At 44.7% G+C, this 25,076-nt stretch overlaps 1 protein-coding gene across 5 annotated transcripts in view; it reads right to left on the bottom strand.

Annotated features, from left to right (window-relative positions):
* The window catches only part of ATP2B2 (ATPase plasma membrane Ca2+ transporting 2), a 1,528,737-nt gene that overhangs the window by 33,256 nt on the left and 1,470,405 nt on the right, over positions 1–25,076 (bottom strand). For all 5 annotated transcript variants that reach the window (XM_078661398.1, XM_078661399.1, XM_078661400.1 and 2 more), the window contains 3 exons: positions 19,652–19,863; positions 14,307–14,414; positions 1,361–1,543 (listed from right to left, as the gene is read on the bottom strand). In XM_078661398.1, coding sequence (XP_078517524.1) covers positions 1,361–1,543; positions 14,307–14,414; positions 19,652–19,863 — 503 coding nt within the window. The remainder of the gene's footprint in view (positions 1–1,360; positions 1,544–14,306; positions 14,415–19,651; positions 19,864–25,076) is intronic.

Below are 25,076 nucleotides of genomic sequence, written 5' to 3'. Positions count from 1 at the left end.
GCCTCACAGCAGGCGTAAGACTGACGCAAGCCCTTTCACATGGGGCTTTCCCCATGCGAAAGGACGCATTGCTGGAGTTGCGTCACTTTTGTGACACACTCCAGTAATGCGTGACTTATGCGATTACAGATACGTCAGAAATACTGACGTATCTGTAACTCCTTGCGCCATGATGCGTCATACTGTAAATATGACGCATCATTGTTCTCGCAAGGAGGGCGCAGTGAAAAGTGACGCATCACTCTTTTCACACAGCGATGCGTCACTTTTCATAAATGAGGCCCCTAGTCCCTTCTCCAGGGTGAGGCAGGAGAGACAGATAGCACACATTCCCTCTATCTACAATTCTTACAGGATGGTTCAATCACAAACGCCAAGCAGTGCATCGACTCACGTCATGCTGCTGTTTGTCTTGCTACAAACAGCTTCTGCTTTGGTATGAGAAGATTTATGACAGGGGTCTCCAAAATAAGTCCAGGCATGCCAGATTAATGCTATATATATTCAGGATAACTACTATATTTTCAAGTTTCCAGTAACTTAATAATGTGAACATTTAGCTTTGTGGATGTCCAGAAATTCTGACATGAATTCTGCCCTCCAAACCGACAATGGGCTCTCCTTGTCACAGACACAACTTAGCTACTAAAATTGCAAATACTGCAATAAAGATACAGCTCTGGCATAATACTGATTTTTATTTCCGACTTGATGTTTATAGTGGTGAGGTTCTAATGCTGACAGACAATATAGATGGGGAGTTTGTGAGCTTGTGGTGTAAAAGGGACACATTGCCCACAAAGGAAATGGACTCCTACGTCCAACATGGTTAAGTAGGCTCCTGCTGTCCCTCCTGCATAATTGATGGGGTGGTGCTCTTCTATTTTAAATCATACCTAGACATTCATAATGCAATACTTACCATACACATAAATGCTTTTGTGAATCAGCGCTAGCATTTTGGGCACTATGATCTATTTTATTTATAAACATGAAGCTGAAAGTGAATCCTGGGTGCAATCGCTCACAGGAGGACTGTGATGCACCATATTAGAATTTACAGCTTTTTCTCCCTTGTTCTGCTGTTTCATTACATCTATCGGACGCTTTAGAATTGGCTATGGTGTCCATAGCTGACACCAAGATTCTACATTCTCTCTTCTACCCCAAAAAGAACCAGTCCCTTTTTTGTACCCTCATTGATTGTAATGCTAAAACATGGTCCAGGAATATGAAAACCTTCATTGTTAGTCTACAGAAAAAAATTAAAGGCAAATTCAAGTTTGGCGTTCTTCACCAATGGAGATCTGAGAGTTTTCCTTAGCCCAGAGCCCGCCCCTTGTACGGTTTTGTCACAAACCTGAGTTTGAATTCTGTTGAGCCCTCGGAACCAAAGGATTTGCCCACGGCGGAGTTCTCGCTCTGCGTGGTCAATCTCCTCTGTGTCTTCGTTTTGCTCTTCGTCTGTTGTTTCCTCTTTCCGAGTGAGCTGCCCGGCTGATATCAAAAACTTAAGCCTACTTGTTGGAATGGAGGCAATGACCTTAGAAAAGAAATCAGAATGTAAATTAAAGAGAATGCTGGATAACGAAAAAAGAATGCTATAGCTTTCAATGTAGAAGAAAGAACATTCCCCAAAACAAATTATCTTAGCCAAACAGTTTATAAAAGCATACTTTGTAAAGGCATTTTGGAATGAAAGTGGTGAAGTTTAATGAGCTGTGCTATACAATTCAATGAAAGGTTTAATCGTTTTTTGTGGCTGAGGGCTGTTTTTTTGTGGCTGAGGGCTGGGTGCATTTTAAGGCAGTGCCAAGAGTTATTGATGAGTTCATTTAGAATTCGTCTGGTTGACCTTGAGGTGCATGTACAGGGGCCAACCATGACACACTGATATACTTGTTAAACAAAGGCTCTGTTGATTTACTTTGCAAATCGTTCACACAAAATAAAACTGAATGGTTAAAAAAGCTTTCAATGCTGCTGACTCGATTGATTAGTTGAAAGCACTAGATTTCAGGTTCACAGCTGATAGAGGGAGGCTTCCAGGATTCCTTTCTGAGAGAAATATACATCATAAGCTATAAACTACCCCCACTGTGCGAAGGTTCAAACTTAACCCTCCTGAGTTACTCTTAGTCATGTACAATCTAATAACGAATGCCCCTTTTGATATCACTCTGCTCGGTCATAAAGCCCTCAAAATCATTTAGAAATTGAATTCTGCACTAATTAATCCACTGCAGTGCCACATTAAAGGCCTATCTTGCATTAAATACGTGAAAGATAGCAATACCTATAGCAACAGAATTGCCAATTGAGATAAACGGGTCATCATGCTTTGTTGAAATACCCTCTTCTTCACAAGATACCAAAGACCTACCAAGGCAAGCTACCTACCAAGTGACATGTTCAAAGCACTGAAACCAATAAATAGCCAAGAACAGTAACTTCTGGGTTCCTAACAGGGCCAGACTGGCCGTAGCTGGTACCGGGCATTTTGAGCCGTGAGGGCCTGTTTTTCATTATTGGGGGCCGGTTTTGCAGCAGTGCTGCAATATCAGCCCTCTGTAACAAAAGCAGCTTACAATCAACAATAGAAACCCTTCCTCCAACTCAATAAGGCAGTGTGGCGAGCGAGCGTGCCTGAACCACCTTAGGTGGGTTTGGGGGGTTCTCACTCACACTGTCTGTCTCCCTCTCTCTCTCTGTCTCCCTCTTTCTCTGTCTCCCTCCCTCTCCCTCCCTCTGTCTGTCTCTGTCTCCCTCCGCCTGTCTACCTCTGCCTGTCTACCTCTGCCTGTCTACCTCTGCCTGTCTACCTCCCACTGTCTCTCTCTGTCTGTCTCGCTCCCTCTGTCTCCCTCCCTCTGTCACCCTCCTCCCTCTGTCTGTATCCCTCTGTCTCCCTCTGCTGTCTCCCTCCCTCTGTCTGTCTTCCTCTGTCTGTCGCCCTCTGTCTCCCGCTCTCTGTCTTCCGCTCTCTGTCTCCCTCTGTTTCCGTCCCTCTGTCGCCCTCCCTCTGTCTCCCTCTGTCAGTCTCCCTCTGTCGGTCTCCTTCTGTCTCCCTCCCTCTGTATCCCTCTTTCTCTGGCTCTCTCAGTCTCTCCCTGTCTCCCTCTGTCTCCCTCCTTCTGTCTGTCTCCCTCTCCTTCCCTCTGTCTCCCCTTGACTGTCTCCCTCTGCCTCCCTCCCTCTGTCTCCCTCTCTCTCTGTCTCCCTCAGTCTCCCTCTCTCTCGGTCTCCCTCCCTCTCCCTCTGTCACCCTCTATCTCCCTCTCTCTCTCCCTCTGTTACCCTCTCCCTCTCCGTCCCCCTCTCTACCTCTCTGTCTGTCTTAGTCTCTGCATCTGTCTGTCCCTGTCCCTGACTCCCTCCCTCTGTCTCTCTCTCAGTCTCTGTCTGTCTCTGCCTCTGTATGTCTGCACCTGTACCTGTCCCTGCGTTTATATGTCTCTGTCTGCCTTGCCTCTTTCTGTCTCTGTCTCTATCTCTGTATGTCTCTGTCTCTGTCCCTCTCTGTCTCCCTACCTCTTTCTCTGTCTCCTTCCCTCTCTGTCTCCCTCCCTCTCTCTATCTCTCTCCCTCTCTCTATCTCTCTCCCTCTCTCTATCTCTCTGTCTCCCTCTGTCTCACTCAGTCTGTCTGTCTCCCTCTCAACCTGTCTACGTCTCTCTGTCTCTCCCCCTCTCTCTCTCCCTCTGTCTCCCTCTCTCTCCTTCGGTCTCCCTCCCTCTGTCTGCCTCTCTCCCTCTTGTCTGTCTTCCTCCCTCTGTCTCCCTCCATCTGTCTCCCTACATCTGTCTCCCTCTATTTGTCCCCCTCCCTCTGTCTCCATCCTTCTGTCAACCTCCTCCCACTGTCGCCCTCTTCCCTCTGTCTGTCACTCTCCCTCCCTCTGTCTGTCTCCCTCCCTCCCTCTCTCTCTCTCCCTCATTCTGTCTGTCTCCCTCTGTCTGTCTCCCTCTGTCTGTCTCCCTCTGTCTGTCACCCTCTGTCTGTCGCCCTCTGTCGCCCTCTCTCTGTCTCTGTCCCTCTGTCTCCGTCCCTCTGTTTCCCTCTCTCTCTCGCTGTCTCCCTCTGTCTGTCTCCCTCTGTCTCCCTCTCTCTCTGTCTCCCTCCCTCTGTCTGTCTCTATCTATCTCCCTCTCCCTCCCTCTGTCTGCCCCAGACTCCCTCCCTCTGTCTCCCACGGTTTCCCTCTCTCTCTGTCTCCCTCCCTCTGTCTCCCTCCCTCTGTCTGTCTCCCTCCCTCTGTCTCTATGAGAAGTGAGGCAAAGGAGGACTGGACAGGGTAGGCTAGAGGAAGAGAGACTTGAGGTCAAGACAAGGAAAAGTATTGTAATGCAGATTCTAAGTAACTTTCAGCCTGATTCATGTACATGCCGTTTTGCGTGTCCCTAATAGCGAATCATAGCGATTCGCTATTGAGGACACGCAAAACGGCATTCATGTAGGAATTGCTACTTAAATAGCGATTCCTACATGTTCTTTATTTGCGAGTAGCAATTTGCTACTCGCAAATACTCCCCATTCATTCCTATGGGCCAAGAGGCCCATAGGAATGAATGGGGATTTGCGAGTAGCAATTTGCTACTCGCAACTAAGATAGCGATTTTAAGGGTGCCAGGGGTGTCCAAAGGACGCCCTGTAGCACCCCTAAAATGCACTTTTGGACAGGTGTTGCGCACACACATGTCCAAAGGACATGTGTGTGTGCTACATGCAACTTTGAAAAATGCTTTTAAAAGCATTTTTCTGAGTTTTTGCTATTTACCGACAGGTCTGACCTGTCGGTAAATAGCGGCCCCAAAAGTTCAACATCGCTATTTCTTGATGTTTCATGAATAGCATTTGAGGAATCTCTATTAGAGATTCCTTAAATGCTATTCCTCGCATATTTGCGACTTCTTAAATAGCGATTTTTGCATTTGGTATCATGAATACCAAATGCAAAAATCGCACTCGCAAAGGGCCAGATTCTCAGAATCTGGCCCTTTGCGAGTGCAATTTACCTACATGAATCAGGCTGTTTGCTCTTTAAGGGGAGAGTGAAGATAACCTGATGATCCGTTGGCAGAGTTGGGCTCTCATCCTTTTTAGGCCTTCGGACAATTAATTCTACTGCCCGAGACGGGCTTGGGAGAAATGGCGATTCTTGGAAATAAACAGCAGTTTGTAACTCAGGCACAAACAGAAATGCTTGGAGGAGCCTTGATATGGCAGCCAGCCTGGCTTTACGTTTCTCATGGAAGCCCCCCTCCCATGTTGGTGGAACCACTTACGTCACAAATGTCCCACCAGACCAAATTTAAAACATGGCATGCAGAATATGTGTGAGAGGTTGAGAGGCAACTCAGAAGAGATAGATAAAGCAAATGGAGAAAGTGTATGAGGTACGAGTATGGAGAAGAGATGAGGGAATTGAGCTTGGGGGAAGAAAGAAGAAGACAAAGATCAAGAAAGCGAGGAGATGGAAGAGGTAAAGGTTGTGGGCAGAGAGAGGGAAGGGATTGAAGGGAAGAAAGGAAAATATCAGAGATGAGGTCAGGTAAGGGAGAGCAGATCATAGAAAGGGGTGTGGCTGAATGAAAAGATTGAGGTCAGGGTCAGATGTCGAGGATACAGTGTTCTATAATCATTATTTTTACACTGCACAATAGAAATTGTTTCTAGGCGCTCAAGTAAGTTGTTACCGTTCTCGTAAATACATTTAAGCACACACTTTCAATAAAAACTGAAAATTAAAATACGAAAAAGTTAAGTATTTGCTACTAAAATATTCAGTACGCCATTCCCTACTCCGAATGAGTCACAGTGCGTCTGCCCCACTAACCTTCTTCTCTCAGAGGCCTCGCTGTCAGCCTAGTCTCTGGAGCCTTAGCTCTGACACTGCCGGGTCCAGTACTGCGGGCGGGCACCAACCTCTCCTTGGCCTTGGGGCTCTCCCAGTCGAATTCTCTCGCTCGTAAACAAAAAAGAAATACCCACCTCACTGCATTATCTCCAAGCGGGTGCACTGCCACTCTGTTTGGTGTTGCAAGATAAGGCATCAATGTGACAACGACGCGCCTCTTGTCACGGCGCTTTCAAGTGAGGCGCAGCGGGCTTCGAGCCCCCTGGGCTCTAGTACTTGTTATTGAGGCTTAGTTGTGATTCGCCCAGCCCCCATATAGCAGCGTGTCTCGGAGTCCGCGCTGCGGAGAACTCCGAGACACTCTTTCAAAGGAATGCCACTTAATTGGCAGCAGTTATGTGCTAAGTGCCCTTAATACCGGTGTCATCCCGCGACACACCCACCATTTGCAGGTGACACAGTACTGTGTTGGGACACACAGTTTGGAAAGCTCTGGCTTAGATTATACTTTGTGGAGAACTTCTAAATGAAGTGTGTAGTAAGGTAGGATATGTTTATGGTTACCCCCACTTTTGGCCTGGTGCTATGCTGTTTCTGATTAGTCTGACTAGGATCCTGTTAATCAGGACCCCAGTCTCTCAGCTTTCTTCCCTAAAATGTTATGGTAAGTATTTAGGTAGATCCCAGATTGGATACTGGGGTACCCTTATAAGTCCCTAATATATGCTACTAAGGTACCTGGGGCATAGGTTCCCCAGGCCCCCCCTATGGGCTGAAGCATGTATTATGCCATCCATGGGAGACCACTCAATGTGTAACTACAGGCCTGGTATTGCAGCCTGTGTAAGCTGGTACTAGCACCACTTCCAAAAGATATAGGTTCCCCTGTATCTAGGGTCACTCTGCACTTAAAACCTAGAAGTCACACCGACAGCAGGCCTTTACAATCCTGAAGGCAGAGTGCTCAGTTTTAGGTGTGAGGGTGCCCCTGCGTGAGCAGAACACCCCTAAACCCTTCGGAGTCCATTCTTCCAGGTTGTAAGTGAAGCAGCCATATAACATTTAGAGGGGCATGCGTCATTATGCGATGACCATCTCAAACTGGCTTTAATGCATCCTATTGTGTTTGGTATCAAACATGTTGGAATCATACCTCCACACAGTAAACTGTATGGGAGGTATGATTCCAAGCACTGTAAAGGCCCTCCCTTAGGTCTTCAGTGCTCCCGGTACCAGTCTTTTAGACCCAGTCAGCACAACATGGCTGCTGCCGACCTAAGACATGATTCTGACCTCCTGCTGCTGAGCCAGAGCTCGAGCAGGGTAAGGCAGAACAATAGGTATCCTGTCACAGGGAGGTATGACCACCTCCCAGACAGGGCTTAGTGTATTGGAGCCGGGTGGGAGCACTTTCCAGTGCCACTCAGTCCGCTTGAGGGGCACATTTGGTGCCCTCCTTGCATAGTCCAGTTCAAACCAGCTCAGTAAGCCATTGGTTCCCGCTCTGGCACGAAACTGGACACAGGACATGGGAGTATCTTCCCCACTGTCCAACTCCTCCCCTAGGAAGGAAGCCTGAATCGTCCCAACCCTTTCTTTAGGGTACTTAAGGGCTTAACTGATGGTGGGTCCCTAGATTCCTTGTGGGACAAGATTAATTTCAGACACCACTTAAACTTTGACCTCCTGGGCACTCTGGACTTCGCTGGACTTCAATCTGGGCATCAAGGCTGCAACTAAGAAGACTCCTGCCGCACCTGATCTATTCGCCCTGCTCATCTACTGCAACGTCCATGCCTGTACTCCATACAGGAATCCTTCCAAGGCCTGTGGGCATCCAAAAGATCTGATGGAATCTCCCTTGAAGTGAAGGAGTCACTTCCCTGCATCTGCAGGCACCGCAACTAAGCTGACTGGTCTGCTGATCCTGAGCTTCCACAGATTATGAAAGGCTCAGCAACACAGGTAGTGGTTCTTCACATCCCTCAAGGCCTGCCCTGTCCTCTCACCCAATTTGAGGCCATTATCACTTGTCGGAGCTGCAGGAACTGATCCCTTGTGCATGCACATCAACTTACAATTGCAAAGGCATGTTGGCTTCCTTCCATCAAAATCTTCAAGCTCCCAGTAGCCCCACCTCAAGCATCTCCAGTGACCAGAATCTTCTACCACACTGCATTGCTTGCACCGGGGGACGGCTTCTTTGGTAAGCTGCTCAAAGTCCTCTTGCGACTCCAGTGCCTTCGGCCTGTGGGTCCTGTTGAGGGTCACATTTAAATTCTTTGGGTTCTCCTGAATGCTCAGGGCATGCCCTGACTCCCCTGCTTGTGGTGACACTCCTGGACCTTGCTAGTCCACAGCATTGCATGGTCCACACAGATGCAGTTTCAAGGTCCTTGTCAGCTCTCCTGCAGCCCCAACATCAGTGGGCATTCGTCTACTTTGCCCCCTGGTCACTCCTGAGTGAAATAGACTCTGTCTCCTCTGCTTGAAGGTTCTTCACATCTTGTATCCACCTTTGGGCTGCACCGGGCACTTCCACCTTCTCCAGGAGCAGCATCTTGCTGAAGTCTTTCATTGCGTTTGACTGCGGTTTTTGACGCCACTTCACACCTATGCACCCAGCTTCCCTGGTGCAGGTATCCTGGTTCCTAAGGTATCCATGGGTAGGGTAGCTCTCCAACCTTCTGTCCTCCACTGGGTTTCTTCGGGTCCACTGGGAAGGGTCCTCTTTCTTTAAAATTGCAACCCCAGCTCACATGTTGATTTGTACAGAGAACGCGGTTGTGTTCCCACACTGCACACAACCTCCGTGGGGCTCCTAGATACTCACCTTGGGTGGTTCCTTGGGTCCCCAGCACTTCTACATCCTCTGGGTATATCCTTGACTCGAGTCGTGGTTTGCATACCACTATTTTAGTACATGGATTGGTCTTCCTCTGGGGACCTCAGTGTATTCTGTGCTACTTATGTGTTTCTATTGCAAAGTATTGTGTGCATTGTGTATATCTTCGGGTAGTAGATATCTGTATGTGTTAGTGATTGTCGTATAATAAATACATATTTTTATAAATACCTTGTGTGGTTCTTTTTCATTTAATCTATACCTATAAGATTATGTTCTGGTAAAACAAGCTGCTTTACACTCCTTCTGGACTACGCCTGAAGGCTGCTCTCCACAGCTACCACTTAGAGAGCTTTCTAAGGTTGTCTAACCATAAGGGTTGTCTGGATCAGTGCAAGGTGTTGACTTACATAAGTGTACATCATAAACTGAGTCAGCCTCTCACAAAGTATGATGATAAACGTGTTGCTGAGAGGACACACTTTTTCCAGTAGTTGGTGGGATCCCCTTCACTCGGTGCCTCCTATGCAATGAAAGAATGCTATTTATAGTACATGCTCTAACACACTCTGATGGTGCATTGTTTGCAAATTTTCGAGCATATAAAAAGATAATAATGGTTCACCTGCAGATACATATTTTGTCCATGTGGACTATTACCCTTTTCAGAGACCCTTAATGCTCCCAGGAGGTTGAATGTAGCCAGCCACTTCATCACACTTCTGTCAGTGACATAGATTCTCTAATTAGAAAAATTGCTTAGAGGTCCACACATTAATCTGTCATATGCCCTTCAATGCCTTGAAAATGATGCCGGTGATGTCATTCTTGAGTTCTTTCCTTCTAAGGCATTGTGACTGTCAAACATGGTGGGGCGTAATAGCACCGAATGAGGAGGCCCTAACCAAATCTTCAATGGATTAGGAGTAAACCAAATGTGAGCTCCCAACTGACTACACCTGCATAACCAGGGTAGCCCTTTTCATGAAAACAAATAGTACAAACTCCTGTTATAGAAAGAATAATTATTAGGTGGTAGTCAAAGAAAGAGACTGATAAACAGAAGTGGGGCACAAAGCAATTATACCAAGATGCAAGAGCATTTGAGAATAAAATGTCACTACTATTTATATTCTGAGTCCCAGCCTATACTTTATTCACCCTAGTATGGAAACTGAACCTGAACCTTCATTGGAATTCTATGAACCTCAAGGGTCAAGATGTGTCTGTATGAATATTGATAGGCACATACTTCTGCCTCTGCTGCTCTGACATTGCCTCTGTAGGGGCAAAGATTTTCTCTGTGAGTCCAGGTAGAACTCCAGGGTAGTGCACATTTAGCCTGTGCCTCCATGACCTTTTTACATTCATGTTGATGTCTATAACTTCATGCAAGTGTAAAAGTAATAGTAGCTCACCAGTAGATCTCTTGAAAAAGAGGAATACAAATATTTACCACTATATTTCTATGAAGTAGCATTGTATAAGTTAAAGATGAAAGGATTAAATCATAAGGTGTAGCTTAATGACAATTAACAATACTATCAGTTAATGATAAAAAATACTAAACTATCAGTTAATGATAAAAAATGAACATTTTAACATAAATCGTTCAATAACCGATAATTCAAAAGTATGAAAGAAACAGATATATTTGAACATACTCATACAATCAAGTCAAGTCAAGTCAAGTCGAGAAAGCTTTATTCGATTGTAAACAAACAATCATAAAAGCGCAATAGCAGCATTCATACATGTTAAAAATACATATAATATACACTTAAACAACTTGATAAAACATTATTAAACTTTACATGCTTTCCTGAAATTCATGAACAAAATAAGATTAAGATGAAGACAGTTGTTGTCTTAAGCGCAAGACTTCAAATAAGTGACCATACTGAAAACAATGTGGACATTATCTAGTTGTTTTAATGCCAAAAGAGCAGGTCGACATTGACGATGCCCAAACCGTTTTAACTCAGGGACAATGCTCATTCTTCTGGCGTCCAAATCATATTTGCAGAAGAGAATAGCATGGATCGATGTCTGCTTGGAGCTGTTATCACAAGGGCATGACTGTAAAGTTTGGGACCAGTCGTTCGCATTAGGCAGGGTAACTAATCTGTAGAATATTCCCACTCGAGAGAGAGTTAAAAGGAACCTATCAAAATCACTTAGGACCACGGTGAGGTAGGGTTGAATATTAAAAGTAGTTAAAATCAATTGATTATTCATGACTGTAGGTTTAGAATGTCATTTGACAGCCTAGCAGAATCAAGTAGAGACAGGCCTATTAGTTTTAGTTCCTTCCTGGTTAACTCCTTTATGGTATTGGGGTTGGTAAAATACTCAGGATGATCAAGATCTTAGAAAAACTTTTACACATAGCTCATCCAAGGAATTCTCGAGGCCCTATCCAATTTCAAAACGTCCAAAATGATATCTCTATTTAATTTTGTCTCATCCTTTGACCGGAGTCTGTGCCATAATAGCACTGTGTCGAGTTTTATTAAATCTGAAACAAAGGAGAGCCCCAACTCTGCATGACATAGGGTCACGGAGGTACCATTAGCGACAGATAAAATATACCTTAAAAAAGAGTTTTCTACTCCTTGAATGGGGAGCAAATCAACGGGTCCCCAAACCCCAGTCCCATAGATTGCCGCATAGACGCACTTAGCTCTATACATTTTAATAAGTGCCTCCGCTGGTCTTTTCCAGAGCTTAATCGCAAAGGCTCTAAGGGCGGACGTGGTGCGCAGTAGTGCCAATTTTTTGTCCGCCACCGCCTGTGACCAGGAGTCATTATGGGCAAATAGGATGACCAAGTATGAAAATTTCTTGGTGACCCCTATCGTTTGTCCAGGCACAAACATACTTTTAGATTTTTTAGCACTCGAGCCACAGCGCTTAGTGAAGGTCTTAGAGGAATTAATTCTTAGGCCGATCTCATGTATAAATTTGGAGAAGCTTTCCAGCAGCCTCTGCAGTCCAATACTAGTGCGGGACATCAGTACTGCATCATCTGCATATAAAAGGGCTGGGATAGGTCGTCCTGCCCTTTGGGGAAAGTCATAATCATCTTTTAGGAGAGCCTCTCCCAGGCCATTTATGTACAGGTTAAAAAGAAACGGAGCAAGGACACAACCTTGCCTGACTCCGCTATTAATTGGAAAGGAAGCTGTGCATTCACCCTGCAGCCGGCAACGCACACGAGCGTTAGCGTCACTATGAAAAACATTTAAGAAAATAAATAACCTGTGAATCAACCCCCCTCGTGTCCATGATTGACAAAACTTTATCGTGGACGACGCAGTCAAATGCGGCTGTGAGATCCATTAAAGCTAAAAATAGATTCCCCCCCTTGGCCCTAGTATATTTTCCAACTAAAAGGGACAGGTTCAGGCCCTGCTCAATGGTATCTAGACCGGCTCAAAAGCGGTATTGTAAATCACATAGGACGGAGTTTTCCTCTGCCCATGCTTAGAGGCGTTCTAATGTTATTCTGCCTACTACTTTTGTTATAGCATTTAATAATGAAATGGGCCTATAACATGTCGGGTCCTGTCTGTCCCCCTTTTTAAAAATGGGGACAATAGTTTATTCTACCCATGTAGGAGGGAAATCTGCTTCGCAGCTGGCATTTAAAACTTGCGTTATGATGGGTCCCCAAAGGGTAGTATTAGATTTAAACAAGTCAATGGGTATCCCATCAGGTCCAGGTGACTTCTTCCAAGGTGAACATGAGAGCATTTGCTTGGGCGGGGGAGTTCAAATTGCGAACATCCTGGTTAAGACAGTTTGTCAAAATAGAGTAACCCATGCCCTGGTAGAACTTGGTGAAGTGGTTAATCCATTGCTCCTCGGTTATGGTTATTTCAAGTGATGGACTATCCTCTCTAGACAGGAAAGGGGCCCTAACCACTTTCCAGAAGGCCGCACTGTCATTAAACTTGGACGGGGTGATTAATGCTTCCCACAACTCCTTTTTGATAGTGGCCTTCCTAGCCCTTAGTGCTAAATTATATGCATCTCTTGCCGCCTTTACTTCAGTACCATTCCTCTGGATTTTATGTAGTGCCTTTTTCAGATAGGAGAGGTTGAGTACATCTAGGGTCAAACCAACCCTTATTGCGACCTTTTAAAATTACATTCTCTAGTTAAGGACTCTCTGATGGCGTTCATGATGGCCTGGAATGAAGCTAAGATTGCTTCTGGGGTGGCTGTGTCACTCAGGCACAGCTCTATCGCTGGTTTGATTTTACCCAGTACTGACTTAACCAGGGCGTCTTGATCCACCATAGTCCAGAGCAGTGTAAACCCATTGGAGCTCTTTATTGCTAAGTTGCTTATCAGATGGTTGTTCTTTTCCCGTCTTAAGATGGTTTTGGTCGTGAGTACGTAGGCCAAGCAAAGAGGGAAATGATGGCTCAGGGGGTTATCAGACACAAAGAATGAGTGAAGACTATATGAGTGACTATTGGAGACTAAAACATAATCGATGGTGGAGCGAAAGCCCCTTCCATTAAATGTAGGGGGCATTTGGACAGGGATTGGGCACATAAGGAAAGTGGTTGGTGCAAACAGGTGATCACATGCTGCCAAATTGTAAATTGTATTGCCCAAATGTGTTTAACTGTAATGCAAAAGGGGCCCAATTTACAAAGGTAAAATGAGACGAAAGTCTAACTTTATGACTTTCTGTATTCATGAAGGGCATTTACTACTCGTAAATCCCCTTTGTGAATACTAAAAGTCGCAAAGTTCAACTATTGGTATTGACCAAGGGCATTTAGAAGTTGCAAATGCCCTTTGGGAATTCCAAAAGTCATAAATGTAGACGTTCGTCTCAGTTTACCTTTGTGAATCGAGCCTAAGCGTCTGGCTAATAAATTTGCAACATATAATCTAAATGAAACAATGTTAGTGAACTGAAACATACACAGAGTACAAAAAGCTGAATTTCATGTCAGGAGTCATCATTGGTATTTTGATCCCTTCGAACATGGTTGGTCATCTTCAGGACAGTATTTTTAACATAAGGACATTAATTATGAGAACAGAAAAATTAAGTTATGAAGGAGGCCTTCAGTTTGACTGAAGAAGGAAATATTTGGCTTTATAGAGCTGCAAATATTGTCTTCAATTGAGGTACAGAGGCCAAGGAATTGGAATTAAACTATCAAATTAGCACAGCCCCGCAAGTGTCCGAGTCCTGGCAGAGTATTAATACATTTCCCTTGGCTTATACAATGCTTCCTTGTTGGTATGTTGATTGCGTACCTACACACTTTCATGCAGCCATGCTGGCAAAGGTGTTTCATTATTTGGAAGCTGGCATATTTCTAGGCAAATGAGGGAAAGCATTCTTTTCCCTGGGAAGATGCTAACTTTGAAATCACAATCTGCATTACAGAAAATGATGTAAAAACAGCTGCAGATTCTGTTGTAATAGCAGGGCTGTTTTCTGAGTACTAACATGAGCACAAACTGGTTTCACTACCGGAGCACCTTTAATAATATGGATTTTAGTTAATTTATTGAGACAACTCCTTTAGCCATTATAGCACTGTAACAACATCATGTCCACAGTATGCTTACCTGACCCCATACAAGCTCCCCAATTCCAAGAAATATGCACCACATCCATTGGTCAAGCTCAAGGGGAGAACAACTAAAAGGCTTTCCACCAAACTGTACAATTACTATCTGAAAAACATAAATTGGAAACATGGTCATCAAGAAAGCTTTCTAGAGGACAAAGTATTGCAGCAGGAAAACAGAAATTAACTTAAACGTGTTTCAGTACATAGGTAAAGACATCTAGCTGAATTCTTTACAACAACACAGGTACTAGAATGTACGAGAGATAGTGGCATCTTCAAGAGACTCAGGGGCATATTACCAAGCAATAGTGATAATTATCGCTATTGCTTGGTTAGAGACAAAAATTTACCGCTGAGCTGCGGCGATTTTTATCGCAGATAAACCTTGGTATTACCAAGGTTTATCGCAAATGCGATAAAAAACGGCCGCAATGCATGAATATCGCTGAAAAGTCCGCGATATTCATGCATTACCGAGCTAATGCTCTTAGCCATGTTATCCACCTCCCATTGGATAACATGGCTAAGAACTGCTCAGGGCAGGTGTTAGCTTTTGGAGATATTCGCGCTTAGCGCGAATATCTCCCAAAGTTGGTAATAGGAGATAGCGATGTTAGCGACTGTTTCCAGTCTCTAACATCTTGGCACGCCCACTTTGCACGTCATTAGTGATAAATATCACTGACATGCAAAGTGGGGCCGAAGGTGGTCGCTATCTCCTACTAGCTGTCGCTAACTGGTGTTAGCGAAAGCTAGGTAATAGGGAGATAATGTTATCTCTACTTTCTTGGCTTTTAAAGCCAAAAAAGCGAAGATAGACCCCCTTGATAATATGCCCCTCAGTCACTGGAAAACAGATGTTCAAAGTGTGGAGAGAATGCCTAACTGAACAAGAACAATAATTTTGAGGAAGAAAACCATCAGAGGTTTCTGTCAAACAACTTGTTAACATTCCTCTTTCTTTAGAAGGAAGTGACTAGTCATCATTGATTTTATATTACTGTTTACAAAAGGTTTATTATACAAATTAGTTGCATTCGTTAGTTAACCAGGAAGTTAAGGAAGACATCATCATTATTATTAGGTTTCCTTGTTTCTTGATTCTTTGATATTTTTCTATAACTTCAATAGAATAAAGAAAATGTGACAGTGTTACTTCTATACGGCATTCCTAGGTCAAGATGAGCATAATTTAATGTATGTGTGAGCACTTATGAGGGTGCCTGAAATGTGTGGGTAACTTGTGAATATTCAGTTTCACTCATCTCCCTAATCCATCCATTAATTTGCAGATATTCGCATGTTCTGCCATATTTAGTATAGTCTTAATTTCTGTGGAGAAAGGCGGGTGCTGACAGAACAGTATTTTCCTCCCTTATACCTCAAACCCTGTAGTGGTGGGAGGTGTTCTATTACAGGTGATAGGTGTCATGACATACCCACCTACATAGCAATACAAAATGGGATGATGGACGGAGCGTTTGAGCAAATCAAACACTCACCCCCAGTCAACAGATCTGGGTTTAATCCATCACCATTCTTTAGCTCACTCTGCCACCCCAGTTCATACAAGGCCATATGCAAATCAGTCTGACCCTGTGCCTCATGGGAACAGTCCAGCCCGAACTGCCAAGCCATTTCTTCCCTGGACCGGAAACAAGCATCCTGGGACCGGTTTTGGGTTCATAACCCTCATCGGCCAGGTTATCTTGAATCCAGTGGCAAAGTGAGCAAGGGACTCACGTCTGAGCATACCCTGCCAACATAGGGGGAACAAAGAGATACAAAAGGGGACCTACCTACATAAACATAACAGAAAGCCTGTTGCACCTACTTGTCTTTTATAGGCATAATAATGTGTCTGTTATGTCAATTCTTAAGGGTGGTCCAAGGCACACAACAGTTGTCAAAGTCTTCTATCCTAAATATACTTGGCATACTATTTCACCTTTGGCATGTATTGATCCTCTGTGTGCACACTTGGCTGTCTGTTATGTCTCTGGAGGAGTACAAGATATTTATTGGTCACTACCTTCTGTTACGGACATAACAGAAACATAAGAAATCCAATATTTCCCTGCAGGCTCCTACCCACACAAAATTGTCATATATAATCCCTTGATACCCTGGGGGCATCACCCAAAATCTATCTTATGAAAAGTATAGTGACTCTGCCTCGCGATCTTTAGGAAAATGGATCAGCCACTTGAGCCCTGAAGCAAATTGAATTTTGGGTATATAGGTTAACTGGAGCATAGTTGTAATATGGATGGAGATTCATTTTGGACTCAAGTGTTTACTGTAAGTACAAAAATTATACAGGTAAACATTAGGAATTGAATAAGTAAGATAAAAGAGGTAAAGTGTATGTGCAATATATTGAAGTTCACTCAGGAAGAATACTAAATTAGATTATATTGGCCTAATCAAGAAAAACACAGTAACCCTATAAGGAGCCTTTTACATTTCATATGCACCATTCAAATGACTCCCAATTTAAGTGCCAGACTGAATGACTTACTGACTGATTTTCTAACTGGATGACTGTATAGCTGACTGAGTAAAGACTTTGTAATAAGCAGATGTTATTTCTAGTAATCCCTTTAGTGATGTGAGCATTAATGCCTCAATGTGAGCAAGGTGCTGCTGACGCTGTTGGTTTTGGTGGGAAATGATACAAACTTTTTCGGGCAGACACTTTGGGTACCATTGCCTGGTTAAAACTTCTACCTTCGCTTTGCAGAGAGGGTACTTAACTTTTCCGTAGTACCCTCTCCACCAAACTGAAGGTTTGCTTGCCTCATTTAAAGTCAGACAGGCCTTCATTATGTCACCAGCAGAGACTACTCTGTCTCCACCGCAGACATACACCTCCAACAGCCCAACAGAGTAAGGGGCATCTGAAATTTGGCCATTTGTACACCCACCTAATGTAGAATGGACAGTTAAAAGGTCAGTTTTCAATGTCCATTACAACCAAGTAAAACATGGTGGTAAGGGGCAATGAAAACTGCAAAATGGCCCCCACACCATAGAATGGAAAGTGAGATATGCACACTAAAAGTTTGACAGTGGTTCCTGCCAATATGGGGGATGTCCACGGTCTAAATCCTTGGTCTCTTGCTTTAGAGCTCAAAATCTTCCAGTGAGGCAAGCCTAAAGCTATATCCAATGAATTCCTTCCAAACATTGACACCTTTGATGCGAAGTCCAGCTGAAGCTCCTGAGGTCTTGGAAGTTCAAAATACGAAAGTTTCAGAGTTTCAGGGGCAGTTTTTCTTAGCAACCTCTACGGCATCTGGAACTTCAGGGACAGTACTTAGGGACCAGAACACACTACATCAGAGGCCACCAGCAGGGTCCAGTCCTATTCCAGTTGTAACTTGTCCACTAGTCCCCCCAGGTAAAAAGCCCCTCATATCTTGCTATGTGCTTGTAGCCACACAAGAGGTCAGTCAACTAACCTTTGGAGCCCATGTCTTGTTTACAAGCGGGAGCAGGCCCTTCATGTCACATATTACATACAGTAAGACCAATCCTCTTCTGTTCTGCCACAGGTCTAGAAAGTGCTCATAGGTGCTGGAGATGAGATGTGACTTCTATTCAAACCACTAGTCACTGGGTAGGGGTGATTTCTTTTCACTGCCGGATCAATGGGAAAAAGTTACCCAGGGTACATTTTCCCACTTTGAATTTTCAGTACAATCCAACATGACGTTTTTATATCCCATGAGAGAGCTTGGGGAGGTTGTGGCACACCTAGGGCTGTGTTTAAGGTAATAAGCAGACCCCCCACAATCAACCAGTTCAAAATAGTTATGGAGCCACCTCCCTCTGCCACAGGAACTAATATCAGGAGGTTAAAGTGTGTTTTGGGATCACAAGACCCCTATTCTTCAGGCTTACCATATCACTAAACTTTGAAAGCACAGACCTCCCACTGGTCCGCTTTAAGTTAGTGCAGTTCCTGGACACTCCTAATCTATCCTGCTTGGGTAAGTTAGGTTACATTCCTCCCCCAACCATTCTGCCAGGCCCAAAGCAGCACCGACAGGCCAGTTGCAGGTAGGCCAATGCTATTTAGTCTGCAGGGACTTCAGGCAGGGAAAGTATAACATTTCAAAAAATATTTTCCTGTATAGTTATGAAAAACCCAACTTCATCATTGCATTGTATTTTGAATAAATATCAAAACGTGGTTGAACAACTCCGTAGCTTATTCCAAACACCAGATAAGGGATTCACGTATTAATTGTACTTTATCTTTTTCTTCATCGAATCAGCTATTGACCAAACAGTAAAAATTGCCTTTTGGAGGCTGGTGACTGTAAGAACATGCAAAGATTCAATACTTACATGTTACACTTTCAAATGCCAGGCACCCTATCTTGAGGGCTACAAGGTTGACTTAGGAGAAATGTACTTAATATTTAAATGTAGGGTTTTACTCCAGCAATAAAGTGTATCTTGACAGGTCTGCCTCCAAGTGTAAAAGCTGCCAGAGTCAGGCTGAACATGTGGACTTGAAGCCATATTTTTCTTTTCAGATTAGTGAATGTCACTGTGGGTGCAGTAATCCATGGGTGGCAATTAAGTTTCAAAGTGATTGGTATATTCTCTCACTGTATACACTTTGGTTTTCCTGGAAAGCTAAATATGCCAATTGGGGAGTGTCGAATTTTACCATATATTCGGGTCAGAGCACATGCACTGAAGACTTAACAGCAGTATCAAAGTTCAAAAACCAGCAGCATCAGTCCTATAAAATGGGGATGACCATGGAAAAAGAGGCATATTCATAGACATTCTATCTGTTTAGCTGTATACAAATGAGTAGCGAACAGATTATTATACACAAACACACACACACGCTACACACACACACACGCGCACACACACACACACACTCAGTGCTTCTTCTTTTATGTTGTCCCTGAACATCCCGTACACAAAATATACCTCCAGAAATGTTTAAAATGTCTCGAATCCCACATCTTCTAGTCAGAATGTGGGGTGCCCACTATTAGGTCGATGGACCAAGAGTCTCTATTTTCCCAAAACACCTAATCTGCAACATTTGTAAACAACTTATCAGTCAGGTACGAAAGACAAACCACATAATCTGCAAGACAGTGTCTGCTACATAGGAGTGGGCCAATGAGTATAGAACGGAACACCATACTTTCTCCTAGAACATAGGCAGTGCCTGTATGCAAGAACACACAACTCTGCATTGACCATCCCAAGACAATCTATAAAAGGTATCTGATGCGGTGACTTTCAAAGGCACATTTTCATGTTGCCTTGCAAACCAATGAAAACGATTTGTGGTAGAGTTACCTGTATTGCAAAAGTGCCCAAAACGATTGCACAGAAGATAGGGTTCCCAAAGATGCCATCAAAGACATTTCTCTCCCCGTGGATTTTCCGAGCGTTGATCTCATTGAATAGCTGCATCAGGACAAAGGTGTTGAAGATTATTGTGTAGTGTTCCGAAGGAGGGGAGTGTAGTGGAGCATTCCTGCCGCTGTCGATCGTAAACATTTTTTCACCTTAAAATAGAAAAGTTGAAAAAGATGATCTCTTGGTAAACTCACCGTCATTTATTTCAAAGTCACGGTTTATTTTTTTTAATTGTAATATAGAGAAGTTTGTGAATTATACAACAATAAATGAGTACAAATGCTCAGTCAAAGTATTAAAAGTAGAATGTTACAGAACAGATAGAGATGGAGAAAATGTACGTGCAAAGGAATGACGCTCACCAGTTTAGTAATTTTTGTAGGACTGTTAGAAATCGGATTTCTGGTTGGATAGGGTATGCACCTAAGCCAAGAAGAACCCACCACTCTAGTCAGGGTCAATCAGATACACACCAAAGATAACCTGTGCTCACCCTATGGTAGCTTGGCACAAAACAGTTAACCTAAGAGGCAATGTGTAAAGTATTTGTGCAGCACACATACACAGTAACACAATGAAAGCACCAAAACAACTCCACACAGTTTTAGTAGATATTTTATGTAAAAAATAAGACCAAATATGATAAAAATCCAACCATAGATTTATAGTTATTCAATTTTGCATGTATTCAAGTAGTGCTTTTACAAAGATCAGTTAAGCTTATTTTAGATCCTTTACGGTAATTTCTCTTGAGTTAACCGTTACAACTGTGTACTTTGAGAAAGCAGGACTCAACGTGTTCCTCCATTTCTGTACCTTGATGAGGGACTGCGCTGCTCTGATTAGGAGCTAGCATCCGGTTCAGCACTAAAAGATGAAGGGGGGCTGGGGTAAGTTGCGGCTCTTGCTGGGACTTCATTCATCTGGCCCGCGTCATGGTGCCAGCCTCGGATTGGTAACGCTGGCATTCGGGCAATGCCCGAGGGGCCGGTGTCTGAGTTCCTGCTGTGGGCTGCTTTTTTGAGCAGTCTGGAGCCGATTTGGGCGGTGTCTCTATTTTCGGAATACAGCCAGCGGCCCAGTGGGTGGCTGAGTGGCCTTTCTGCAGGCAGATGGGTGCTCATTACCACCCTCCCCCGCCACCAACACTGCCGATCCCCCACACCCGGTTTAGCAACAGGCAGAGGTATCACTCCCTTTGTCTCGCTGGCCGGCCCATTAATGTGTGCACATACTGAGCGGGGCAGGGGGCCTCAGTAGAAGTGTCCTCACTTTGTGTTTCACTAGTGTAAACTAATGTGTGCATTTAAGCGCCCCCCCCCCCCTCTTTTTTTAATGCAATTATGCTGAAGCAGTGATTTGAGGAAATGCATTATGCAAATGGGGGCCGATTTTTTTTGTGTGCCCGGGCCGATTTTCAATCCCAATCCGACCCTGCATGGTGCAATGAAGCGTGGTGCTGTAGCACGGCTCCCAGCCAGCTAAAGCTAAAGAGAGTTACAGGTTGTGTTCACGGGCCTGTGTCCTTGCCAAAGGAGGAGTTGTGCTGCTGCACAGGTCCTGGCCAGCAGCGGCGTTCAGGCAACTTATTGGTGGGATCAGGGGGGCCCTCCTTGCGAGGTCTGCATCTTGGCAAAAGAGAGTCACTCTTTTGACACTTAGCGGGCAATGACAATCCGGTGTGCTGGGGCGGTGTGACATCACGGTGCACTCCCAGTTGACCGGGAAATCTCGCCAGGGGGGTTGTAAGTGCATCCGCGGCTCTGAGGTCTCGGGCTCAGCTCTAGCCTTGAAGACGGTACTGAACGGATGTGCCGCTGGGAGAAAAAGACTGAAGTTTCACAGTTCTTGTTCATCGGCACCTGTGAATAATTTGATAGTCTAATCACAATGGGGCGCTGCTTGTATTGGTAGAAGAGTGAAAAGGGCTGGCTTTATGAAGTCTCCCCTGAGAAAAATCATAGCGTACTGAGCCCACGGCATTCAGGTAGTGCTGCAGTCCAGGGCAAAGATGTAGATCTTGGTGTGGCAAGGTCTTTGATATGTCTGGGGCCTCAGTAGAGAACAGGGGACAAACCAGCAAGCCCTTGGAGCAACTCTGGGGGTGCTTGCTCTTCGTCCTTGCAGCAGGGCAGAGGTCAGCAGTCAGCCGAGAATTCTAAATAGGTACAGCAGCAACTCCCCTGGGAGAGTCGAATGCAGCAAGATGGCAATTCTTCAGCACAGAAGCATTTACTCCAGAGTAGCTTCTTCCAGGTTCAGTAGTGCACTCCTATGATAGGATCAGAACCCTAATCTTATGCTCCAAAGTGCATTTGATGGGAGGCAATATGGTGCCCACCTTGCTGGACACTTAATATGGTGCTCCAGGAAACCCCGCCCATGTCTAAGACTGTGCAAACCCTGCAGAACTAAAACACACTAACCTATCTTCCTGGTTCAGCATGAGCAGGAGTATTGCGGTAATCTTGTGGATCAGGGTCCTGGGGCTCCTTGGGCTGATGTGGCAAACTCCGTGGTGACCGTGTCTGTGCTGTGTTGCTGCTGCGACGGTCGGGAGCTTCTTGCGTAGAGGGGCGGAGCTGACCTGACGGTGTCCCCAGCTGCAATGTCTCCAAGGCCCGGGAGAGGGAAACCTTGCCTGCCGATTGACACTGCTGGTGCTGGAAGAAGCTCCTCAATTCTCAATTGAGGCAGCAAGAGTGGCAGTACCAGGGAGGAAGTGGAGAAATGTGAGGGTGTGCACGAACAAAGTGTGGGTAAGTGCATTATTCCCTCTTTGTTTATGTCTGGAAAGGAGAGAAAAAAACAACAACAGCACAGCCCTCAACACAATCCTCCTGAGTTTGATACTACCGGGCAGGCACCAGAGATTAGTAAATTCTTAAATCTCTCTGTAAGCCATGGAATTGCAAAGGGGGACTTGGCACATCAGGCTACGGACTTACCTGGTAAACACAGCACCCTGTGAACAGTAGGGGGGAGGTCTCTATGTGGCGGAGGCAGGGGGGTGAAGGTCATATTACCCCTATACCTGCCATACAGAATCCCTCTAAAATGATACAGGACCCAATGATGTCGACAAAGGCGCTCTGGGGAAAACTACCATAAGGGAGGGACACAGTGATATCCCCCTGAACTTAGAGAGCCCAAGGGCAAGTATTGAGAATGGCAGCCAGATCATGATTAAGGAAGCTGACGCGAGGGATCATTTTTTCTCCTTCTCAAACCCTTCTGATTCATCAGAAAATGAGACGGAGTCAGTCTCAAAGTCTCCCTTTAGTGGTGGTTCCTTGGGTAGTTGGCACAGTGAGACAAGCTGCATGCACCCCGAGGATATGGGTACCAATACCTCAGAAACCAGCCCCCGGACAGTACGCAAGAGGCAGTATCTTGCAGATTGTGTTATGCAGGCTGAGGGCAGCCCTGTTTTGGGGCATTTCTTTCTCAGTTGAACTTGGGGAAGACAGCGGGAGCATACCTAAGCATAGCAGTGAAAATACGTCAGGGAAAACGAAGGATATCTCATTGGCTGTGATCTACCAAAGTATAATGGCTCATAGAGGAGACGCGCACGGAGAGTTAAAGGACCCAAGGTGCCTGTTGCAAACTCCAGAACTCTGTTCCAAGTATTGCGAAATTGTGCTCTGAACTGGTAGAGAGATTTAATGATGAGTTGGCAGCCCAAAAGGTGGTAACAGAGTCAATGATCTCATTGAAAGAGGATACACAGTGGAAGCTAACAGACCTTGAAAACTGCCTTCGGAGAAACTACTTGAGAGTTCTTGAGATCCAAGAGGGCATGAAAGGACAGGATCCTTGCACATTTATCATCGATATGTTCTCTGAGGCCCTTCCTGAACACATACAATGGGACTGGCAGCGGGTGATCCAAAGAGCGCATGGATTCCAGTTTGCGCAACAGACAAGACCAGGACAAACTGCTCCCAGACCTAGAGCAATTATAGTGTCAAGTAATACATTTTTGGCTCACCAGGCTATATATGAACTTGCATGTCCAGACAAAAATAGGGCTGCAAAAGTGGTAGAATTTTTGTCAGACCAGACTTCTGCCACCAGATGGTGGAGAAACGGTGGCAGTTACATCAGCTTATTGCCTTGTTCCATTGCAAAGGGGCACAAGCCTTCTTGCTTAACCCAGCCATACTGAAGATTATACATAATGAACATACTCGGTTCTTCACCTCAGAAGTGCAGGCCAAAGAGTATTTACAATCTATGTAGAGTGGTGTTTAGGCTCCAGGTATTCTGTCGGGCTGTGAATTTTATGCAGTTTTTTTCTCACGTGTACTTTCCTTTTACGTTTTTTTTCTTTAGTTGTTTGCAGTCTATGTGACGGGGTTTGTTGTGTTACATTACATTTATGAAATGATGCGAGTGGACAGTCTGGGTAGCGAGAGCTTGTCATCTTAGGGACCATTTGTCCTAATGCCTCACTGCAGGGTTGGAGGAGGGAGAGACGAGGTCTCGTCGGAAACCCCAGGATTGAGGGTGGAGGAGAAGGAGGGGGCTAGGGGGAGGTGGGGGCATGATGGATTGGTGGGTGGGGTGGGTGAATGGGGGTAAAACAAAATCAATCCATAACATTATGAAGATGGAAGAACATAGGCATATGAAGCTTTACATCAGGATTAGTGATTGGAGGGAGATAGTTACACTTGATGGGAGATAGGATGATTAACTCAGGATTACGTACCTGCTCTTTTAATGTGTGTGGACTGAATAATAATGGGAAAAGACAACAGGTGGCTGCTAAGTTAAGTGTGATGCATCCCGATTTGGTTTGCCTACAGGAAACTCACATTCCGTGGGGCAAACGGAAGATTTTAGCTGAGTTAGGCTACTTGGTATTGACATGAACATAGCAGTCCAGGATGAAATGGGTGGTAGCGGTACTAGCTGTATGTGGAATCCAGGGATCAGGCAGAACGCTGGTAGACAGCCAAGGTCGGTGGCTCATTATGAAATGCATCATAGGGGCTGTTAAGTTTTCCTTATGCTCAGTGTGTGGGTCTAATTTTGATGAAGTGTCAGTACTGGAGGGGCTTAATGTAGAATTAGCATTATCTCCACCCCTCTCATTTTATGTGGTGATTTTAATATACACTTAGGCTGACGGGATCAGTCAGGCATAAAGAATTATAAGGGTAGGAAACCCAAAGTGTTCAAGGCGTTACAGCACCTTCTGGCTGATCATGGATTGATAGATGCATGGGTGGGTTTACGGGACCAGACCCAGGATGTACGTTTTATACCCATCCACACTAAAAGTTAGTGAGGTTAGATTATTTTTAATTTCAACAGCGCTACTTGCAGAGGCTAAAATTCAAATCTTCCCTAG

This window comes from Lissotriton helveticus, chromosome 9 (genome assembly GCF_964261635.1).
Source record: "Lissotriton helveticus chromosome 9, aLisHel1.1, whole genome shotgun sequence".
Taxonomy (NCBI): domain Eukaryota; kingdom Metazoa; phylum Chordata; class Amphibia; order Caudata; family Salamandridae; genus Lissotriton; species Lissotriton helveticus.
Note: the sequence above shows the minus strand (reverse complement) of the source record. Positions and strands in the feature narration are given on the sequence as shown.